The sequence below is a fragment of the Dermochelys coriacea genome, chromosome 1 (genome assembly GCF_009764565.3).
Source record: "Dermochelys coriacea isolate rDerCor1 chromosome 1, rDerCor1.pri.v4, whole genome shotgun sequence".
Classification (NCBI taxonomy): domain Eukaryota; kingdom Metazoa; phylum Chordata; order Testudines; family Dermochelyidae; genus Dermochelys; species Dermochelys coriacea.
In genome coordinates, this window is record NC_050068.2 from 207,290,900 (window position 1) to 207,305,911 (window position 15,012).

Below are 15,012 nucleotides of genomic sequence, written 5' to 3' on the forward strand. Positions count from 1 at the left end.
CCAGTTATATCTATCTCATGCTTTCCTTGAATCACAAAGTCCTCTAGGGCACGGGTTCTCAACTTTTTTCTTGCTGAGGCTCCCCTCAACATGCTATAAAAATACCAGGGCCCAGTGGGGGGACCCTTGGGCATAGGTATAGTTTTACTTCTATTTGTGGGGGCAAGAGCTGGGGGGGAGCTCAAGCCAGCTCTTCACAGCAGGGTCCAGGGACGGAGCGCCACCTCCATCCCCTGACTAGCTCAGGAGGCAATCCAGCCTGTCTGGGCTGTGGGGGGACACAACCAAAAAATATAACTCAAAGGGGGGACTCAGTTCAAAAAGTTTGAAAACTGCTCAGGGTGCAGGGAATGGGTAGCTAGGGGTTATGTGCAGGCAGGGAGTAGCTAGGTATTGTGTATGGGTGGGGGGGCTCCCAGGGTTGCTCCCAGTTTTGGAGGGGGCACTGGGGCTCCCAGCTTCAGCCCCCCCACTGCTCCTGGCTGGTAGGGGGGGGCACTGGGGCTCCCAGCTTCAGCCCCACACCTCTCCTGGCTTTGGGGGCTTGAGGGGGTGCTGGCATCAGCCCTGCACCACTCCTGGCTGGGGTGTCCTGTGCCACTCCTAGCTGTGGTGGAGGGGGGCTGCTGCCTTTAGTGCTCAGGCTTGGGGCCAGCCGCTGGGCTACACGGACCCCTGTATGAGAACTTCTGCTCTAGGGATATGGCTGTTGATTTTTCATGGAAGGCACAGATACAGTGATGGGCACCACTATAAAACTCTTAAGATTGAACCCACTGATAACGTGAGCATCTTTGGGGCAAGGACCACTTTTTGTGGTGCTAGGCACTGTGCACATACAAACCTGAGTTTGGCTGCTAGACACTACCACAGTACAAAAAATCACCACCACCACTGTCTGCTTGTTCCTGATCCTGGGGTGAGGGAAGTAGATAGTATCAACTATGTGCTGAATAACCCCTGAGATAAAAATGCCAGAAAGATTAAACCAGTTAAATTTATGAACAGAATGAATTTAAACATGAGGTTAAATACAAGACAATTAAAAATAAGAGACAGAAAAAACACCTAGTATTGCATACTCTTCCTTCTCTTTTGTCAATTTAGAGCAATGGCCTTTTTTTTTATTTGTATTCCAGTAACACGTAGAGGCCAACCAGGCCAGGGCCCGATTGTGCTAACGTGCTGAAAGCAGAGATGGCAAGTGACAGCGTCTGTCCCAAAAAGTTTATAAATCTAAAGCGACAAGACACAACAAGTGGATGAGACAAGTGGGCAAGGGATGAAATAAAACAAACAAAAGGATATGCACAATTCTTTGCCAATCAGAAACAGTGATCACAATTTGCCACTTGTTCAGCCATTATCTGATTGTACTTTCGTGCAAACAATACAGAAGAGATGAGTTCTGAAGAGATGAATTCTGATGGATTCTTACTGAGCACATTTCCCACTTCCCACAGAAGTGCTTATCAGAGTAGAGAACTGAATTTTGGGGGCAGTCATCACTGGTAGAGGTAAGACAGACATGAACCTTACTGTAAGATATAAGGTCAGATAGGTAGGGAAGAGTTAGATTGTGAAGGGCTTTGAGAGTACAGACCAGACGTTCGAGTCTGATACAGTGGAATAAGAGAAGCACTCAAAATTAGGAAATGCCAGTGCAGCTGTAGCTTTGTCCCCAGCATACGTATATTTTGATTAAGTCCATTATTCCTTTAAGGCAGGGGTGGGCAAACTTTTTGGCCCAAGGGCCACATCTGGGTATGGACGTTGTATGACAGGCCATGATTGCTCATGAAATTGGGGGTTGGGGTGTGGGAGGGGATGCGGGCTCTGGGGTGGGGCCAGAAATGAAGAGTTCAGGGTGTGGGAGGGGGCTCCGGCTGGGGGATGCAGGCTCTGGGATGAGGGGTTGGGGGTGCAGGAGAGTGCTCCAGGCTGGGACCTAGGGATTTGGAGGGCAGGACGGGGATCAGGGCTGGGGCGCAGGAGGGGGTTGGGATGCAGGCTCTGGGCGGCGCTTACCTCAAGCAGCTCCCAGAGGCAGCAGCATGTCCCCCCTCTGGCTCCTATTTGGAGGTGTGGCTCTGTGCGCTGTCCTATCCACAGGCACCACCCCTGCAGCTCCCATTGGCCATGGTTCCCAACCAATGGGTGCTGCGGGGGTGGCGCTAGGGGTGAGGGCAGCGTGCTGAGCCCCCTTGCTGCCCCTACTTGTAGGAGCTGGAAGGGGGACATGCCACTGCTTCCGGGAGCCACAGCACACACGGAGCGGGGCAAGACCCTGAATCCGTTGAAGGGCTGGATGCGGCCCCCGAGCCATAGTTTGCCCACCCCTGCTTTAAGGGAATAATATACAATCCTATTACTTTAAATAGTTATTCAGACACTTCACTTCAAACAGATTGGATTAGATAAAATAGTAAAACAAATTTATTAATTACAAAGAGATTTTTAAGTGATAAATAATGAGGCATAAAAATCAGAAATGGTTACAAGAAAAGTAAAGATAAAATGCCTACTAATATCTACTTAAGAAACCAATTTAGTTGCAAAACAAACTTTCTCACCACATGCTCCAGCAAATTATTGACCAAATTTTCAGGTCAGAACCTTGCCCCCAGTGTCCAGTAGCTGTTCTATCTGCTCAGATGCAGAGGATGAGGTGGACAGGAAGAGAGAGAGGGGTGCCTTAGGGTGTTTCTCCCCTCTTTTTGTAGTTTCAGTCCCCCTCTTGAAAAACATTTCCAGCTGAGACCGAGGAGACAAAGAGTCTATGTGGAAGGATATTCCCTTATGTTTTTTTTCACCTGTTTGAACTTCCTTTGTTTTCCCTCCTGCTTGATGATTCTTTTTACTGCTTAAATATAAATTAAAGCAGGCACACATTCATTTGTTTAGGATAGACTTGTTTGCTGACTTCTACTTGGGCAGGGCTGTGGTGTTTGGAACAGGTATTAATGTCATACAGAAAAATCTTATAACTTCACATACAATGTTTTCACACAGATTTTATCAGAATGATACTGACCAGCAAATTATGAGTTTTCAAATGATAACTTACAAGCATACCTTGTACAAAGATTATTACAATAGGGTGTGAATACAGGGGTGTTCTGTCACACCCTCTTTCTCAGAGCCTAGCTACAACTTGGACTTCTTGAGATACAGAAGAATTGGCGATGATTAGAAGATGGTGGCCTTTCAGCCTCAGCCTAAAGGAGAGTTGGTATCAATTTACAGTCACATGCCCCCTACAGTAAGTGTAAAAACATTTTGTGACTGCTGTGATGCTTCTTAGGGCACCCAGAACTGTGAGTCACCTTGTCACCACCTGCCTCCAGTATGAGGGGGCCTTGCTTGTGTTGGCTGGGTGTTGGTTCCCTAACACAATCAGCCTGTCAGCAACTCAAGCTCTATCCTCTGAGCTACACCAGCTCTGTCTTTGCCTTGTAGGTTGACAACAGATTCCCCCCAGACCACGAGCCCATTCAGTGTCCCCCTATGTTATCCAGCCGCTGATCACTGGATAGCTACAGAAATCTCAGATCCTCTGTTTCCAAAGGAACAATGTACCCCAGTTTCACCTTACACCTTTGCTCCTGTATTATGCATGGAACTTGAGTTCAGTTATTTAAAAAAAAAAAGAAAGAATAGAGATTAAATTAAAAAGCAGTGTAAGAGATGGGAACATATGGTTACATATAAAACAACATCATAACATGCCTTCTAAAGCCTAAACTTAACTAACAAGTTATCTTCCTATTTTAAGAAGTTTATCCCACCCAAAGTTATCTTCAGTGTTACCAGCCAAGCCCGGATGAAAAGACCCCTTCTCATAAGATGAAGTTTGCTTGCAGCTTGTCTTCACAGATTAAAGAGATCTATAGGGGTTCATCTGCATGCCAGATATAGTTTCAAAAGTTCATTGTCTTACCCCTAAACACAATAACTCCTGCTGCTCTTCCTGCTAATCTCCTCTCCTAGAAGATTTCACAATTCTTCATTAGCATTTGGCTGACACACGTGAGTGAATGCCCACTGTGAAGCATACAATGTTCAAAATGCACATGACCAGCCAGAGAGAGAGAGAAGCATCTTTCCCTCCTCTGGCAGTTACTATGGAGAATGGGAGATAGGCCAGCAAGGGATCCATTCTCCCAGAGAGCCGGCAGCTGTTTGTAACTCCCGGAACAGTTCAGCCCGTCACAGAACAGCATCATGGCCGAGCGTGATGATGGAGAAGGCACCTCTGGTGAGTATGCAAGTCCAATTAATATTTGGAGGTCACATATTCTTATATTCTGTTTAATTAAAAAAGGTTATGAAGTACAGTATCTATTTGCTTCCCAGTAGCTGCACCAGGTAGGCAGAGAGTGCCCCATGAAAAAGGCTGTTTATATGCAGAGATCTACCACATATTTTCTTCTTTTGTTATCAATGGTAGCAGATACAGTAATCAAGAAGAGTAATTAAAGAGAAATTGCTTCTAAAGTTGGTATCTTTCAGTCACTTCTCTGACAGTCAACTGAACCATGTAAAATTGCAAATATGAATCAAAAACAGAGCAGGGATAATGTGAAAAAAACCCTTTTCATATTGGCTTGAGCAGGCATGAAATGATGCAACTGTAAGTGTTTAGGACTCTGGAAGTACACAGCAGTACAGTTAACTGTATTCAGAAGGATTCTGGAGATACATGGCAGTACAATTATAATTTGTACCATTAATTACTTGTACCTTATTGATTACATTAAGCAGTGACCAATGTATTTTAAAATCTAAATGTTTTATATGATTACCGCTTTAGATTTAATTGTTCATGGAATTGCAGTGAATTGACAATTATATATTTATAAATGTTGGAGTTTATGATTTGGTTTCCCCCCCCCTGCTTTTCTGGAATGGTCCATGGCATCAAGAATGGATCAATCATTGGTGTAAGGCATACCGGCGCTTGTCTGTATCATATGTACTAAATGTGATAATGACTTTCACTGTGTGAAACAGCCCTTAAGGATGATCTATGGTACATTTTAACTGTTCAGAATGTGTTTTTTCTGTTACTTTAATATATTAAGAAATTGTCTTGATGACAATAATATGTGTTTTTCTTCCTGCTTTTAGGGCTTTTGGTTTACTTTGTGTATTTACCTTCATATCGTTGATTTTAATGAATTAAGTGCATGCTTGGTGTAAAAGAATCTTGTAAAATTCAAAGATCATAACAGTAATTGCTTTAAACAATCCTGAAAACTCTCTTTCCTTTATAAACTTTGTTTCCTTGTGTTTGAATATCTATAGTATCCCTAGAGCAGTTAATTGTTGTTATATAGTTGTATGTTTACAAGTAAAGGTTGGGTTGTAAAAAGGATAAAAATCTTACTAAGGCGCTTATGTCCACCTACGTCAAGTGTCTATACTAAAATGCAGCTCCCACTGATGTAACTCACCCACTACACTGACTTAATCACTCCACCTACGCGAGAGGCGTAGCGCTTAGGTCGATGTACTTAGATCGACGCAGCGTGAGTGTAGATCAGTGATATACAGATGGAGGCTTGCGAGCCACAAGTGGCTCTTTAATGTGTAGCCTGTGGCTCTTTGTAGCACATATTAAAACACTGTGTGATTTAATTATTAGCCAATCAAAATGCTTTTACTGTTTTTAACTAATTATAGTTGATAAAATAATACTTGGTCAGTCATTTTGCTGTGAGAACTATATATATATATATATATACACACACACATATACACACACTGTATAAATATGAATATATAGTACTATCGTAAATGAAACAATGAATTCACACTACTGTGACTCTTCCGGGTAATGTTGATTGATCACTAATTTGGTTCCAGAACTACTGAAGTCTGAGTATCACTGGTGTAGACATTGTGTTGCTTACACTGACTGTTGATACCTTTCAGAAGGCATCCCACAATGCCCCATACTGACAGTTAAATTGGGGCAAGCACTCCTGGTGCTGACACAAGAAGTGTAGTGTGGACATGTAAAACCAATTCAATTACAGCTATGGCTGTACGTTGATGTAACTTAGGTAAACTTAATTTAGTAGTGTAGACTTGGCCTAAGTGAAGTCATTTGGTTAAAGGAACTGGCCCCAATTGAGAAGAGTGAGCAGGGCTAGCTAATAGAACATTGAATCGGGTTAGGAGATCTGGGTTTTATTGACGCACTGCCTCTGACCAGAGCAATGACTAGCAAGTTATTTCACTTCTATGTCATGGGTTTCCGCAACTGTAAATAATAATGATACTGACCTTTGTAAAGCACTTGGAGATCTACAAAAATGTGCTATATGAGAGCACATTATTTTTATTATAGAGCTTTAAATAGAAAGGGGATCTTAACATTAACTATAGAGGAACTGCCACTTCACTATAATTATTCCCTGTGCTTAATCAAAGAGATTTTACTATTTTTTTTTTAATATTAACTGTCTATCATTTGCAAGTTCACTTGAAATTTGCTGGCATCTCATTAGCAAACTAATCCTCCAAATGTCTTGAGGCCTCCATTCATGCTCACATTCAACTCTTTTCCTCACTTGCAACCAGCCAGCTCTCCTCCAACTTCCCCAAGTCTTTGGGACAATTGAAATCTATGTACAAAAGAGGAGATCCTTCATTCCACAAATCCAGTGTTCCATCTCTGGCTGTGGCCCATGCTGGTTGCTTCTGGGGTCCCCCCTCTCCTGTCTCTCTTCCAGTGGTATGCAGGAGAGGACGAAATGGACAAATGCAGACTGGAAGCAGGGTTACCAACTGGGCTTTTATTTCAGAGTGTTTAGTGTATTTACAAGAGTTTTAAAAAAATGGCCTGGCCCTCTGGCCCTGTGCAAGAGACAGAACTCATGCTCAAAAGGTGTGAGGATAATTTGAGCCCTTAGCTACATCACACCTCACAAGGGCTAACACTTGGAGGAATGCAACACTGAGCACTCATGGGATGGAGACTGGGAAGTAGTGTGAAATTATTCAGAAGTTCCTAACAAAATATATGCCATCATATTTGCAGTTAAATCAGATTAAGCAAATCATCCAAAGGCAGACCCACATACGAGGCCACAGTCACGCATGCCTGCCTTGCCTGAGCATAAGCAGAGATGTGCAGATACACTCATGCCACTGTATGTGCATGCACTTTTCCATTCTCAACCAGTCATTCCTGTATGCACACAGGCAAGCACATTCAAAGCCACACTTGCGCCCATCCATGCACACTTGCTCTTGTTCATGCACACACACACAGTGACACACATACATGTCCTTTGTTAATGCTCTTTTACATGTGTTTTAGGTACAGAAAAGAGCTATAGAAATAGCACCAATCTCACCTGACCTATCAGCACCTGAGAAACCCCATTACTCCCCTTGAGCAATAGAGGAACAGGCAAATAACTTCTCCCTCTTTCTTGTGGTGGCGCCAGCCAACCACTGAACACCCATGACTGGGCCCCAGTCGATGTTCCCTTTCCAGGGCTGGGAGGTTGGGTTCTGTGTTGTAGGTTGGCCTCCATGTTTCAGTCACAGAATCAGTCTGTTTCGTCCTTTCGGAGGTGCTCCCCCATGAGAGTTGCTGTAGGACTCTCTCTCTCGGTTTGACGGCGTAAGTGACTTTGTGGTTCACTGAAAAGTGATCATTAACCTTCCACCAGCATCACCTGCTGCCAACCCCAACAAACATACCAGAAGGGGTGGGGAAAAGAGGTGGAGACACACAAGAAAGAAAGAGTGAACTAGAATCCTCTCTGAAGAGAAGAGACAGATCTAGAGAAGGGAGCACTAAAGCAGAAGAGGTTATAGAGTTGCCTGTGCAGGAGGTAAGAATGGGGGTTAGGGCTGCCTGGACAATGCCTCCTGGATAGCCTCACTGCAACCACTCAGCTCCATCTGGTTGAGGACATAGCTGATGCGCTCCACTGTGGCACCCTGGCCCATCTGCAGCCTCCACTGTCTCAGCATCTCATATTGAGCATCCCGTACGCGCCGCTGCTCCAGCTCGATTCGCTCAATCTCATAGTCACTCAGCCCCAGGCGTCGCACAAACTCCTTCCACCGAGACAGCAGCACATGGTCCACCACAGTATAGAGAACAACAGGGTCTGGGTGAAAAAAGCAAGGGGACATCAGCAGCAGGGTCTGGGGAAGTGGAGGGGGGACGCAAACAGCACCAGTATAGTCTGGGTGGGAAACATGATGGTGCCATGTTGGGAAGCACCTCCCCCAGATGAGGTCCTGCATCCCTCTGAGTGATCACACAGACATGTCACACCTGGATCTGAGCCTATCTACAAATGAACCATGGAGGATCCCGCAAGCTTGTTCACAGGGATGGTCTTGCATACACATGCACACGCATGCCAGGCCATTCTTGTAAAGATGCTTGCACTGCGTCACTGCCACGCATTCACACAGTAAAGTACAGCAGGCCATAAACTCACCAAAACAAGACTGTCACACACAAGACTGTACACATGCAACAGGCCACCCTTGGCTGGCCTCATGCAAACACATACACATGCAAACTCATATGTACTAGATCTGCTTGGGCACAGGACTGCAACTGATGCACAGAGCTGTCATGCACATATGCACACAGGTGCACATGCTGCACAGACACATGCACATCCCACCCCCACATGCACGCAGAAATCCTGTTTCTCAGGGGGAGCTGCACTCACTGTCTGGGAGTTGAGTCTTTCCAGCAGGTCTGACACAATCTGGTAACTCTTGTGCCACCATTGACCTTGGCACAGCATTGACTGTCCACATTTTTTCTATCTGGGGTGGTACCGAAGCAAAGGTGGCAGCTTTCCTCTCGTTCATCACAACCTGTGAGAGACAAGTATTTACTCTGGAATCATCACTGGAGCAGCCCAACACCCACTATATCTGAGGGGGAACAGCTGCTACTGCACACTTAACAGGGTAGTGGATCAGGGACCCAAGAGTTAAAAAACTTTCCCATGAGGGAGGGGAACTCCTCAAAGACACCTTATTTGTGGGGATGGGGTCAAACATTTCTTACCTGCAGAGCAAAAGGGGTTAAACTTTCTTTTGGCATCAGAAAATGGGGGTCTAAGAGGAAACGGCTACAGAACTGAGTCATGCCGGGACCCCAGCTCGGGGCCCCATGCTCTCAGAGATCTCAAATGAGTTCCAAAGGAGAGACGGGACAGTCCCTCTTTATACAGTCTTGAGGAGACCCCAATACTGCGCTCAGCTCTGAGCCCCTTAATCCCAGAGAGGTAGCGACAAACTGAGTGAGCTCAGAAAAGAGCCACAGAAATGCTCAGTGGGCTGGAGGGATCAAGTTCCGAGGAGAAATTCAATGAGCTAAATCTGCCAAGCTTGGCCAGGCCAGGCATAAAGGATGGATGGGGGGGGGGGGGAAGAGAGATAGGGTGCGACATGAGACCATCTGCAAGTGTCTGAGGAACATGAATCCTGAGAGAGAGGAGAATGGGGCAAGATGAAGCCTGGGGACAGAAACTCAGGAACTATTCCTCACTCGTCAGGGGGTCTGTGAAACTGAGCCCTGGTCTACACTACGAGTTTAGGTCGAATTTAGCAGCGTTAGATCGATTTAACCCTGCACCCGTCCACACAACGAAGCCATTTTTGTCGACTTAATGGGCTCTTAAAATCAATTTGTGTACTCCTCCCCAACGAAGGGATTAGCACTGAAATCAACATCGCTGGGTCGAATTTGGGTTAGTGTGGACACAATTTGATGGTATTGGCCTCCGGGAGCTATCCCACAGTGCTCCATTGTGATCGCTCTGGACAGCACTCCCAACTCAGATGCACTGGCTAGGTAGTCAGGAAAAGCCTCGTGAACTTTTGAATTTAATTTCCTGTTTGGCCAGTGTGGCAAGCTGATCAGCACAGGTGGCCATGCAGATCTCATCAGCAGAGGTGACCGTGGAGTCCCAGAATCGCAAAAGAGCTCCAGCATGGACCAAACGGGAGGTACTGGATCTGATCGCTGTATGCAGAGACGAATCCGTGCTATCAGAACTCCGTTCCAAAAGACAAAATGCCAAAATATTTGAAAATATCTCCAAGGGCATGAAGGACAGAGGCTATAACAGGGACCCGCAGCAGTGCCGTGTGAAACTTAAGGAGCTCAGGCAAGCCTACCAAAAAACCACAGAGGCAAACGCCCACTCGGAGTCAGAGCCCCAGATATGCCACTTCTATGATGAGCTGCATGCCATTCTAGGGGGTGCCCCTACAACTACCCCACAATTGTACGTGGACTCCTGCAAGGGAGTCTCACGCAACAGGGATGAGGATTTTGGGTACGAGGAAGATGATGAGGATGGGGAGGTTGAAGATAGCGCACATCAGGCAAGCGGAGAAACCATTCTTCCCAACAGCCAGGAACTGTTTATCAACCTGGAGACAGTACCCTCCCAACCCAGGCTCCCAGACCTTGAAGGCACCTCTGGTGAGTGTACCTTTATAAATATAATACACTGTTTAAAAGCAAGCGTGTTTAATGATTAATTTGCCCTGAAGACTTGCGATGCATTCACGGCCAGTACAGCTACTGTAAAAGTCTGTTAACGTATGTGGGGATGGAGCGGAAATCTTCCAGGCACATCCCAACGAAGCTCTCCTGGATGTACTCCCAAAGCCTTTGCAAAAGGTTTCTGGGGAAGGCAGCCTTATTCCGTCCTCCATGGTAGGACACTTTACCACAGCCACGTAATCTGGAATCATTGCATAAGAAAGCATGGCAGTGTATAGTCCCGATGTTTGCTGGCATTCAAGCAACATCCGTTCCTTATCTCTCTGTGTTAGCCTCAGGAGAGTGGTATCATTCATGGTCACCTGGTTGAAATAGGGGAATTTTATTAAGGGGATGTTCAGAGGTGGCCGTTCCTGCTGGGCTGTTTGCCTGTGGCTGAAAAGAAATCATCCCCGCTGTTAGCCATGCGGTCGGGGGAGAGGTGAAGCGATCATCCCAGAGAATTGGGTGTCGGGAGGGTTTAGTTGGGTTTGTGCTGCACATTAACCCGAAACATCAGCCCCTCCTTTTAAATGGTCAATGTGTCTTTTTCAATTTTAATCTTCCTTTTTTTCCTCCCGCAGCTGCAAATGTTTCAACGCTGCGACTAGCATCGCTGTCCCAGAGGCTAGCACAGATAAGAAGGCGGAAAAAAACGCACTCGCGATGAAATGTTCTCTGAGCTCATGCAGTCCACCCAAACTGAAAGAGCCCAGCAGAATACGTGGAGGCAGACAATGGCAGAGTCCAGGAAAGCACAAAATGAACACAAGAACAGGAGGGACGCACGAGAGGACAAGTGGCGGGAGCAACAGGAGAGGTGGCAGGATCAAGAGGAAAGGTGGCGGCAGCATGATGAAAGGAAGCAGGATGCAATGCTGAGGCTACTGGAGGATCAAACTGATATGCTCCAGCGTATGGCTGAGATGCAGGAAAGGCACAGACCGCCACTGCAGCCCCTGTGTAACCAACCACCCTCCTTCCCAAGTTCCATAGCCTCCTCACCCAGACACCCAAGAATGTGGGGGGAGGTGTGGCAGCTCCGGGCACCCAACCACTCCATCCCAAAGGACTGCCCAAGCAACAGAAGGCTGACATTCAATAAGTTATGAAGTGCAGTGTGGCCTTCTCCTCCCCTCCCCACCCAGTGCTTCCCTCCTCCCCCACCCCTCCTGGGCTACCTTGGCAGTTATCCCTCTATTTGTGTGACCAATTAATAAAGAATGCATGAATTTGAAACAACAATGACTTTATTGCCTCTGCAAGTGGTGATGGAAGGGGGGAGGGGAGGGCGGTTGGCTTACAGGGAAGTAGAGTGAACCGAGGGGGCGGGTTTTCATCAAGGAGAAACAAACAGAACTGTTGCACCGTAGCCTGGTCAGCCATGAAACTGGTTTTCAAAGCTTCTCTGATGTGCAGCATGCCCTGCTGTGCTCTTCTAAACCGCCCTAATGTCTGGCTGCTCGTAATCAGAGGCCAGGCGGTTTGCCTCAACTTCACACCCCACCATAAATGTCTCCCCCTTATTCTCACAGATATTGTGGAGCACACAGCAAGCAGTAATAACGATGGGAATATTGACAAGTTTCAGAGTAGCAGCCGTGTTAGTCTGTATTCGCAAAAAGAAAAGAAGTACTTGTGGCACCTTAGAGACTAACAAATTTATTAGAGCATAAGCTTTCGTGAGCTACAGCTCACTTCATCGGATGCATTTGGTGGAAAAAGCAGAGGAGAGATTTATATATACACACACACACACACACACACACACACACACACACACACACAGAGAACATGAAACAATGGGTTTATCATACACACTGTAAGGAGAGTGATAATTTAAGATAAGCCATCACCAGCAACCGGGGGGGGGAAGGAGGAAAACCTTTCATGGTGACAAGCAAGGTAGCCCTTCACCTTCAGCCCCCAACTAAAACCTCTCCAACGCATCATCAAGGATCTACAACCCATCACTCTCACAGATCTTGGGAGACAGGCCAGTCCTTGCTTACAGACAGCCCCCCAATTTGAAGCAAATACTCACCAGCAACCACACACCACACAACAGAACCACTGACCCAGGAACCTATCCTTGCAACAAAGCCCGTTGCCAACTCTGTCCACATATCTATTCAGGGGATACCATCATAGGGCCTAATCACATCAGCCATACCATCAGAGGCTCGTTCACCTGCGCATCTACCAATGTGATATATGCCATCATGTGCCAGCAATGCCCCTCTGCCATGTACATTGGCCAAACTGGACAGTCTCTACGTAAAAGAATGAATGGACACAAATCAGACGTCAAGAATTATAACATTCAAAAACCAGTTGGAGAACACTTCAATCTCTCTGGTCACTCGATTACAGACCTAAGAGTGGCTATCCTTCAACAAAAAAGCTTCAAAAACAGACTCCAACGAGAGACTGCTGAATTGGAATTAATTTGCAAACTGGATACAATTAACTTAGGCTTGAATAGAGACTGGGAATGGACGAGTCATTACACAAAGTAAAACTATTTCCCCTTGTTATTTCTCCCCCCCCACTCCACCCCCCACTGTTCCTCTGATATTCTTGTTAACTGCTGGAATTAGCCTGCCTTGCTTGTCACCATGAAAGGTTTTCCTCCCCCCCCCCCCCCCCCCGGCTGCTGGTGATGGCTTATCTTAAGTGATCACTCTCCTTACAGTGTGTATGATAAACCCATTGTTTCATGTTCTCTGTGTGTGTATATAAATCTCCCCTCTGTTTTTTCCACCAAATGCATCCGATGAAGTGAGCTGTAGCTCACGAAAGCTTATGCTCTAATAAATTTGTTAGTCTCTAAGGTGCCACAAGTACTCCTTTTCTTGATGGGAATATTGTTTTTTCTGAGATCTAACCAAGTCAGTAAACTGCGCCAGCGCACTTTTAAACATCCAAATGCACATTCCACCACCATTCTGCACTTGCTCAGCCTATAGTTGAACAGCTCCTGACTACTGTCCAGGGTGCCTGTGTATGGCTTCATGAGCCATGGCATTAAGGGGTAGGCTGGGTACCCAAGGATAACTATAGGCTTTCAACATCCCCAACAGTTATTTTCTGGTCTGGAAAGTAAGTCCCTTGCTGCAGCTGTTCATACAGACCAGAGTTCCTGAAGATGCGAGCATCATGTACCTTTCCCAGCCATCCCACGTTGATGTTAGTGAAACGTCCCTTGTGATCCACCAGTGCTTGCAGCACCATTGAAAAGTACCCCTTTCGGGTTTATGTACTGGCTCCCTTGGTGATCGGGTCCCAAGATAGGGATATGCATTCTGTCTACTGCCCCGCCACAGTTAGGGAATCCCACTGCAGCAAAGCCATCCACTATGACCTGCACATTTCCCAGAGTCACTACCTTAATAGCAGCAGCTCAGTGATTGCGTTGGCTACTTGAATCACAGCAGCCCCCATAGTAGATTTGCCCACTCCAAATTGATTCCTGACTGACCTGTAGCTGTCAGGCATTGCAAGCTTCCAGAGGGCTATCACCGCTCGCTTGTGAACTGTGAGGGCTGCTCTCATCTTGGTATTCTTGTGCTTCAGGGCAGGGGAAAGCAAGTCACAAAGTTCCATGAAAGTGCCCTTACGCATGCAAAAGTTTCGCAGCCACTGGGAATCATCCCAGACCTGCAACACTATGCAGTTCCACCAGTCTGTGTTTCCCGGGCCCAGAATCGGCATTCCATGGCATGAGCCTGCCCCACTGCCACCAGGATGGCCAAATTGCCAGGGCCCGTGCTTTGAGAGAAGTCTGGGTCCATGTCCTCATCACTCTCGTCACCACGCTGCCATTGCCTCCTGGCCTGCTTTTACAGGTTGTGGTTCTGCATATACTGCATGATAATGCGTGAGGTATTTACAATGCTCATAACTGCTGCGGTGATCTGAGCGGGCTCCATTCTTGCCATGGCGTCTGCAGGAGAGCAGAGTTGCAGGGGCAGCGGTGGTTGGATGACCAATTTTGCCAAACTACTGCACCGTCTGCTGCCAGGACACAACAGCTGAGCAGGCTGCACGCTTGCCATGTTATAGCAAGACAAGAGAAGCTGAGCAGAGTTGCAGCGGAAGCAGCCCTGCGAGATCAGCAGGAGAGCAGAGTGGCAGCAGAAGCAGTGGATGACGATGGTCACAGAGGACCTGTGAGGTGGATTCATAGCATCAGAGAGGCAGCGGAAGCGGTCGTTCGACAACGATAGTTTGCAGACCTACTGCACCGTCTGCTGAAAGCAGTATGGCACCCGCACGGAAAAAAGGCATGAAACAATTGTCTGCCGTTGCTTTCACGGAGGGAGGGGCGACTGACAACGTACCCAAAACCACCCGCGACGATGTTTTTGCCCCATCAGGCATTGGGAGCTTAACCCAGAATTCCAATGGGCGGCAGAAACTGCGGGATAGCTACCCACAGTGCAATGCTCCGAAAGTCGACA

At 46.7% G+C, this 15,012-nt stretch overlaps 1 protein-coding gene and 1 long non-coding RNA gene across 9 annotated transcripts in view; one reads left to right on the forward strand and one right to left on the reverse strand.

Annotated features, from left to right (window-relative positions):
* The first annotated feature begins 659 nt into the window (after positions 1-659).
* On the forward strand, positions 660-4,575 carry LOC122459768. The gene is made up of 2 exons (XR_006280658.1): positions 660-1,517; positions 4,120-4,575. It is a non-coding gene; the product is annotated as an uncharacterized LOC122459768 (long non-coding RNA).
* Positions 4,576-6,788: 2,213 nt separating this feature from the next.
* TNFRSF1A (TNF receptor superfamily member 1A) overlaps positions 6,789-15,012 on the reverse strand; it is a 30,536-nt gene continuing 22,312 nt past the window's right edge. For all 8 annotated transcript variants that reach the window (XM_038387547.2, XM_043512761.1, XM_038387557.2 and 5 more), the window contains 2 exons: positions 8,715-8,865; positions 6,789-8,135 (listed from right to left, as the gene is read on the reverse strand). In XM_038387547.2, the coding sequence (XP_038243475.1) occupies positions 7,867-8,135; positions 8,715-8,865 (420 nt within the window). In that variant the 3' untranslated portion in view covers positions 6,789-7,866. The remainder of the gene's footprint in view (positions 8,136-8,714; positions 8,866-15,012) is intronic.